The following is an 8,456-nucleotide window of genomic DNA, read 5'->3' as shown; positions in this document are numbered from 1 at the left end:
ACATGAGTGAGTTATTTTTTCCATCGTCTCGTCCGTCACATTTTGGCCCTTGTCAAAGTTGCTCTGATTCCTCTACTTGCCAATTTTTCCTGCTTCTTTTTCCAACAAAATGTTAAACTTGCTGCTGAATATATCCCACATATATCCCTAACAAGAAAATAAATGTTATTCACTTTACCAGAAATTATGACTGATTTTCAGCATCATAAGTTTATCACCAGGGGGGCTCTTAACAGGGTGCCCCAGTCGAGTGCATGACGGTAAAAAACACCCCAGCGCCCAATTGAGTGTTTATGGTAAGATTATTTCTAAGCCTTCAAAACTGGCAGCTGGAAAATGAACTAATCCTCGGGGGAAACGTTCCTACCCTACGCAGAGAAATGAAGAACAGTGTAAAACAACATTACCCATAAAGCCCAGGTGCATATGTTTTCTTTTTTTTCCGGATGTAGCATCACATGAATTGACTGTCAACATGCAAGATGGCCACGCATCACAGGCAAAATGCTGCTGGGCGGAGGAAAGTACAGGTAAATTCATAGAGTTGCATCATTGATAAAGTATGTGGCAGCGGAAACATTGGGGTATCGGCTTAACGAAATGTGTCACGAATACTTGACTGACAGCAAAAACCAAATGAAAAAGGCAGCGCTGCTGTTATGTGTCATGACTCAAGCCAGCTAACCAGTTAGCTTAGCTTGCGTGAGGTGTTAGCGTCTTATGCTAACGGTTATGTCTAAATGACTATCTAGTTTTGGAAACAGTTCACACATGAGAACAAATGAAAACGTTATAAAACAATTACCTAACCCGCTGTTTAGCGCAAATGATTAATGTGCTGTCTTAGCAGCAGTTTTATGCCGTAATGGTGTTGACGGTAGCTTAGCTGCACTGCATTTGGGCTCCGTCTAATTGCTGGGAAAACGTACGCGTCTCGGTGGTTTTGGCGTGCACCCTGCCAGTACAAACTGCTACCTCATGGACGAACCTTATTACTCCTGGAGTTGTCTGTGACTACAATTGAACTGCCTTATTTTTTTCTCTGCATATATAAGTTATTATGTGGTTTAGCTTTGTTTCATGTTTCCTAATTAATAGTAGTGTGTAAAACGCAGTCATTGGCTTGTTGAGGCTTCAAAGTGGGTGTGAGTCTGGTGCGTTAAACCGGAGGTGGTGGTAAAGGAGTGTGCTCTCGATCCACTCTTTCCTCTTTTTGTTCCAGGTGTCCTATGTCATTAGGGATGAGGTGGAGAAGTACAATCGAAATGGGGTGAATGCTCTCCAGCTTGACCCGGCGTTGAACCGACTCTTCACTGCTGGGAGGGACTCTATCATCCGGATATGGAGTGTTTACCAGCACAAGGTAGAGCTTCTTACCCTTTAACCTTATGAAAAATATTAACTTATTATTGTATAATTGCATAGTTTTTCTTACTCTCAACCATAGATCCTAATTGTTTCTCTCCCTGCTGTTGTAGCAGGACCCATACATTGCATCTATGGAGCATCATACAGACTGGGTTAATGATATAGTCCTCTGTTGTAATGGAAAAACATGTGAGTTTTCAATGACTATTATCTGCTTTATTTAGGATATAGGTGCTGCGCAGTTTAGCCTCCACATTTTACATTCTCCTGTTTTATTCTGACCGCTATCTCTTGTCTTTAGTGATATCGGCCTCATCTGATACGACAGTCAAAGTGTGGAATGCGCATAAAGGCTTTTGTATGTCCACGTTACGAACACACAAGGACTACGTGAAAGCTTTGGCTTACGCTAAGGACAAGGAGCTTGTAGCATCCGCAGGTCTGGACCGGCAGATCTTTCTTTGGGATGTGAACACACTAACGGCACTCACTGCTTCCAACAACACGGTCACCAGTAAGTAATCATTTTTTCGTTGACAGTAGTGCCCAGTTTAGAGCTGCGCACGGTGAAATTTTAATTATGGCATAGTTTGTACTGAATATAGGTAGACGGTCCTTTGTACAATTGGCATTCTTGTAATTTGCCTCCGACAGCCTCGTCACTCAGTGGCAACAAGGACTCGATCTACAGCCTGGCTATGAACCAGATGGGCACAGTCATTGTGTCTGGATCCACAGAAAAGGTATGGGTTTCTGTTAGGATGACACACATATAACATATAAAAGATCAACTAGATTAAAACCATGCTCTTGTTTTTTCACCTATGGTTTTAACATATTATCTATGATACTGAAATTTACACTGAGACAACAATATATTGACTGTATAATTAAAATCTTATGAATTGTTGTGGAGGGCTTACCTTTGATTTTTTTCATTTGTTTGGATTCCACATGCTCATCAGAAAGATTGCTGATTGAGGAAAATATATGAAGTTTCTCTTTCGTCATCACTCTGTAGAAAATAACATAAATTGTTACGTTGACCTTTCTTTTCTGTTGAGACATTTCCTGTAGAACATTACTTAGATTACATACCTAAAAAATGTGAATGTGGATTGCAACTTCTTTAAATACTTCTGAATGCTATGATTGGACTATTATCTTACTTTATTCTATTCACAATTCTCTCCAGGTTCTGAGAGTGTGGGACCCTCGAACATGTGCAAAGCTGATGAAACTTAAAGGACACACAGACAACGTGAAGTCGTTGTTGCTGAATCGAGATGGCACTCAGGTGAGTTACAGTATCTGAAATGTGGCAGCTGTTAATCAGAAGCGTTTTAAAATTAAAATCTGCTGTCCTTTCTTAAAGTGCCTTTCCGGCAGTTCAGACGGAACCATCCGCCTTTGGTCACTCGGCCAACAGAGGTGTATCGCCACATACCGGGTGCACGATGAAGGGGTGTGGGCCCTGCAGGTCAATGAGGCCTTCACGCACGTGTATTCTGGCGGCAGAGACAAAAAGATCTACTGCACTGACCTGCGTAACCCCGACATCCGTGTGCTCATCTGCGAGGAGAAGGCTCCTGTGCTCAAAGTGAGAAGCTAGAGCATTTTATACTTGAGTATAAGAGAGTAATTCTGATACACACTACATCCATCTATTATCCATCCTTTCAGTATTTACTTAACAAGTTTGACATATTATTTTTCAGATATTTTTAGTAGCTTTTCAGTTTGTTATTGAGCAGTTCAAGTCTACCCATTGATTTCAGCTGATTTTTACTTTGACTATGATACATGTGGTTTGTTTTTTGTTTAATTTGGAGGATTGTCTTTTCTGTGCTTTACCAGCAGGAACAGCACTTGTTTTAAGAAGTTGTATCGTATTATAGAAAGGGAAAATTAAAATTCAAAAACATAACTCCATATTCACCTCAGTCATTCCTGTGCTCTTAGCTAACCATTTGGAGTCACTCAACCTTTTTGCTGCCTTTCTCTTCTGCTCAGATGGAACTGGACAGATCTGCTGATCCACCTCCTGCAATCTGGGTCTCCACCACCAAGTCATCCGTTAATAAATGGGTAAGCATGCGTGACACCTCTGAGATCACTGGTCGACTGACAATGTAATGAAGTGTAGATAGAAGCTTGTTCCTGTAGCCACGCCTAATGCTATTCAGCTGTAATCCCCCTGCAGCTTGTGTCAAATTTTAAACCTGCTTTTGCGATTGTGTGGGTGATACACAAAAGATAATTGCATTACATTAATCAGCTGAGAGGGAGTGATTATTAAAATCCAGTGTCTTTAATACCTATTTTCTTTGTGCTTTATTTGTGTAGTCTCTAAAGGGAATGCACAACTTTAGATCATCAGGGGAGTATGACAATGACTGCACCACCCCGCTGACACCACTGTGTACTCAGCCAGAACAAGTCATCAAGGGTAAACTTGTGCTTTTGATCTCATTTGTATTCTCTGAATCATTTTCCTTTGCATTTTATAAAGTGATCCTCTGTGTTGTTTATTGCAGGAGGTGCCAGTATTATACAGTGCCACATTCTTAATGACAAGAGACACATACTCACCAAAGACACCAACAACAATGTGGCTTTTTGGGACGTCCTAAAGGTAAACCATACACTGTAGTTCTGTTTGCGTATCAGCTTTTATTTTGGACTTCAAGAGATGTTTTTCAACCAGATAATCCCTGTTTAGTCGGGGTCATTTAGGGTGGGGCTTGCAGTGCTGAATGTTGCTCATTGGTTATGTCCAGCATTTTACATGTGCCACTTAAAAATAAATAAATAAAACTGGTTACAAGACAGTTGTGAAGTGGGAATTTGAAATGCTGACTTGAAATGAGATGGACTGCAATACATTTGTTAGACTTGTCATATACTTTTTTAATGTTAGCTTCATCTTTAATCTGAAGTGGAAATGCTGAAAACATAAGGACTGTAAGGAATGTTTAATTCTTTAGAAAGTCCCAAACGTTAGACTTTTGGTGAAATGCAGCTCTGGTTATTTGGTGCTCATTGCCCTAATAAACTGTTCAATCACTGCAGAGTTAAAGACAACTGACCGCATTTTTTTCAGGCTTGCAAGGGTGAAGACTTGGGGAAAGTAGAATTTGATGAAGAGATCAAAAAGCGCTTCAAGATGGTCTATGTGCCAAATTGGTTCTCTGTTGACTTGAAGACTGGGGTGAGTGGCAAACCTGGTAATAAAGGAGCTTACTCGCTTTGGAAGTTCTGACTTTTCCTCTTCCACAGCCTTATTTATTCATCTCACAGTTGTGCGCTCTGCTCTGCTTTTTTTCAATAGATGCTCACTATCACTTTGGATGAGAGTGACTGTTTCGCTGCTTGGGTTTCTGCAAAGGATGCAGGGTTTTCAAGTTCTGATGGATCTGACCCAAAGTGTAAGATATCACGTTTTATGTGCAAGTACATGTTAAATAGTTCTAGCTTTAACATTACATCTGATTCTGACCACTCTTCTTTGCAGTAAACCTGGGGGGACTGTTGCTCCAGGCTCTGCTGGAGTTCTGGCCCAGAACTCGCATCAACCCCATGGACGAGGAGGAGAACGAGGTGAACCACGGTAAGCAGACTTGTGCCTTTGCTTCACTGAATAATTCTTCTATAAATTAAATCAACCAAACATCTGCAGTGATGCACAAGGAATGCCATTGAGACATGGCTTTTTTTTTATAGTTCCACTTTTCTTTTTTCCACTTAGCCATGAGTTGGCTGCATGCCTTGCAGCTGTTAGTGAGTGTTATCAGTCCAAGATGTCATTCTGTTCATATTATAAAGCTTATGTTGTTGTGCCCACAGTGAATGGAGAGCAGGAGAACCGGGTTCAGAAAGGGAATGGATATTTCCAGGTGCCACCACACACGCCAGTCATTTTTGGGGAAGCAGGAGGCAGAACTCTATTTAGGTACTATCTCTCTGACAAACTTTCAATACATCAGTGAAAGTAAAATGAATATTTAGAAAGCTGCTGTGTGCGCTGACCTCCTCTTGAAATGTTAATGTCTGACTCATTAACTGCACCTCTACGTTGCTTCTGATGCCTGGTACTTTATTTTACAGGTTGCTATGTAGAGATTCAGGTGGAGAGACTGAATCCATGCTGCTGAATGAGACAGTTCCACAGTGGGTCATTGATATAACTGTAGATGTGAGTATTACTGCTGTTTATTTACCTTAAACATAGAGACATGCAAAAAAACAGATAATCTATCTTGAATCAGGAAGAAAACAAACCAAAACTAAAGCACTGTTTTCAGAGCTTGTAGGAAGATAATCATGACTTCTTTTGCTGTTAAGAAGTGCTAATAAATATACTCCAGTTAGATAATCTTGGAATGTGATAAAACCTCAACAAAAATAAGTAATTTATTTGGTTTTGGGATGCAGTGACTAAAGTAACTGACTTTGCATAACATGTGTCAGCCACAGGCGATGGTTCTGGGTAGAATTGCTCCTAATATTAGTAATGAAAGAAAATAATGACTGTGTCGCTGAAGCGGCGAGACGAAATTCTGCCATTATTCACTGTGACATGTCAGACTGTCTTTAGAGAAAAGTGTCTGTTGGTGGTTTACAAAGTGCTAATTGGACTTATTTCAAAAAGAAGGTTCTCTTTTCTATAAAGAGCTAAACTTCACAGTTTGCTTATTGTTTCAATGATAATGTTCATATTCTGTGTCAGCATTATTTAGTGATTGAACATAAAAGCTATAAAGCACAGACACACCTACATAATGAACTTTCAGAATTTGTAATTAACCTGTGCATAGACTTTGTATCAAGATTTGTTGCATTTAATTTATTTATGTGCTTCGTCTTCTATTCCAGAAAAATATGCCCAAGTTCAATAAAATCCCATTCTACCTCCAGCCCCATTCTTCCTCTGGTGCAAAAACTCTAAAAAAGTAAGTTTCCAGTTTCTTGTATTTACATTCCTGCCGCGAATTCTGCAGCCCTCCCGCGTAGAGCTGATTTTGTACGTCCTCTGTGTGTTGCAGGGACCGCCTCTCGGCCAGCGACATGCTCCAGGTGAGGAAGGTGATGGAGCACGTTTACGAGAAGATCATCAACCTGGACAACGAGTCGCAGACCACCAGCTCCTCAGCCAACGATAAACCCGGGGAGCAGGAGAAGGAGGAGGACATGGCCATGCTAGCTGAAGAGAAAATTGAGCTAATGTGTCAAGACCAGGTGGGCATCTCTTTCCTAAAAATGTCTCAATTTTTCCACTGCATTTTGCCCATATCTGTCCTTCGTTTTATTAATTTATATATATATATTTTTTCATCTTTCAACCAGGTTCTAGATCCCAACATGGACCTGCGAACAGTTAAACATTTTATCTGGAAGAGCGGCGGGGACTTGACGCTTCACTATAGGCAGAAGTCCACGTGAAAGTAATCATTTTTAAAACCAGAACTCTTCGTCATTTGCCAATCACCACCCTCCTCTGACATGTAGTACCCTAAACCCCATTGTGTGGTCAGGAGTCACAGAATCAATGAGAATCCAGTAAAAAATTTGTGAGGACGTGATTCATGGTGTATCATAGGGAACTGACCAGAACAGCAGAACAGGCCGGCGCAGCCAACACACACCTGGGAGATAAGTGGTCCATATTGGTTCTTTTTTAACAGTTGGACTATTTATGTTTAGGTCTTTTTTTTGTTTTGTTTTGTTTCCTCCTCCCGATTGGCATTTTATTTTGAAGCGACTGAAGTTGCAGTATGTTTTGTGTTCGAGTGTGTGTTTGTGTGTGTGCGCACATGGATGTAATAGACTGTTTGTGCTAGTACATTCCAGACACTGTCCTTGTTCTCCAAACACTCCACACCTGTCTCAACAGAATCACCAGTTCGAGAGTACGCCTGGTCTCTGGGTAGCATCATAGTCCTTCAAAGAAAAAGATCCTCACCTGTTCTGTTGTTGACTTCTTAACTTGAACTTAACCCCCGACTTAGACATCTAATTATTGCAGAGCTTGAACATCAATGACAGAAGCACTTGTCTTTGTCTTTAATTTTTAGCTGTGCTGTTCTCAATGGAATGAATGTTTTTTTTTTTTGTAAATATGTGTACAACATCTTTGATTTAAATGACTTTCTTTTGCAGCAGTTTTATTTCGTTCTTGTACAGTTTACTTAAAATCCCAACACTTAGGATTATTTTTTTCAAATCTCTAGAGCACATTTGTGGTCATGAACGTAATTTGACTTGGATGTTAAGAATTGCATTTGTTGTATTCACTGCGACCCGGACATTGCAGGTAAAAAAAAAAAAGTTAGTAGTTGCCCAAGTCATCTTAGCAATTGGGGAGCTATATATAAGGTATGTATCTTTAACGGTAACTCATGCTTACATGCTCTGTGTTCGGCTCATGAGCAGTGACTCCGGTGACAGTGAGGGCTGTTCCTAATGTATATTTCATTTAGAATTAATAAGAGTTCAACTATAACTTGAACAGGAGTCTCATCTGAGAGAATATATGAACATTCAACCACTGTGGGAAATTCACCAAAGTGAAATAAACTCTAAAACCTATTACCCTCTTGGTGTGTCACCAAGCAGAAAAAAAAACAGATCTTTTTATTGTACATTTTCTCGAGTTAATTTTGCCATGATGAGTGTGTGTAACGCCATACTTGCGGGGGGATGCATTGAGTGAGCTCTAATTGGCCAAAAACAGGATGTGTACCATTTTTGGGCCATAACACTGCAATATCCCTTGTTGTAATAATTTGTGAAATATGTATATTTTAGGCATTTAAAGAAATAAATTGGAATGGTTTAACAAAGACAGATTTATGGGGATTATACATGGACGTTTCATGAGCTGGAATGTGTTCAGGCGTTGAGTGTGAAATAAGAAAAAAAAAAACAAGGGACGTTTTCTCAAGTGATATGATTGTTTAACCATCACAGATTCACCCATTTCACATTCATCAAAAGACTCTGCACTCGTTCCTAATAAAACATACAATTCATTGATAAAATATCTGCAAAAATACTTTTCCTTGTCTTACACACTAGCACGTACTTTC

The 8,456-nt window shown here is 40.0% G+C and overlaps 1 protein-coding gene across 2 annotated transcripts; it reads left to right on the top strand.

Moving 5' to 3' along the window:
- The first annotated feature begins 455 nt into the window (after positions 1-455).
- LOC311490059 (WD repeat-containing protein 48) lies at positions 456-8,408 on the top strand. 2 transcript variants are annotated; one of them, XM_084547400.1, is made up of 18 exons: positions 456-530; positions 1,223-1,363; positions 1,482-1,557; positions 1,670-1,882; positions 2,023-2,111; positions 2,564-2,665; positions 2,744-2,968; positions 3,382-3,456; positions 3,715-3,817; positions 3,906-4,003; positions 4,472-4,579; positions 4,700-4,796; positions 4,883-4,978; positions 5,215-5,320; positions 5,476-5,563; positions 6,244-6,320; positions 6,414-6,606; positions 6,715-8,408. In XM_084547400.1, the coding sequence occupies exons 1-18, from the start codon at positions 483-485 to the stop codon at positions 6,808-6,810; spliced, it is 2,031 nt and encodes a 676-aa protein (XP_084403526.1). In that variant the 5' UTR covers positions 456-482; the 3' UTR covers positions 6,811-8,408. The 2 variants fall into 2 exon arrangements, with proteins under 2 accessions (XP_084403526.1, XP_084403525.1); XM_084547399.1 differs by having other exon boundaries at positions 1,479-1,557.
- Positions 8,409-8,456: the final 48 nt, after the last annotated feature.

Source organism: Chelon labrosus (genome assembly GCF_963514085.1).
Source record: "Chelon labrosus genome assembly, chromosome: 6".
NCBI lineage: Eukaryota > Metazoa > Chordata > Actinopteri > Mugiliformes > Mugilidae > Chelon > Chelon labrosus.
This window is presented reverse-complemented; position numbering and strand designations above follow the sequence as displayed.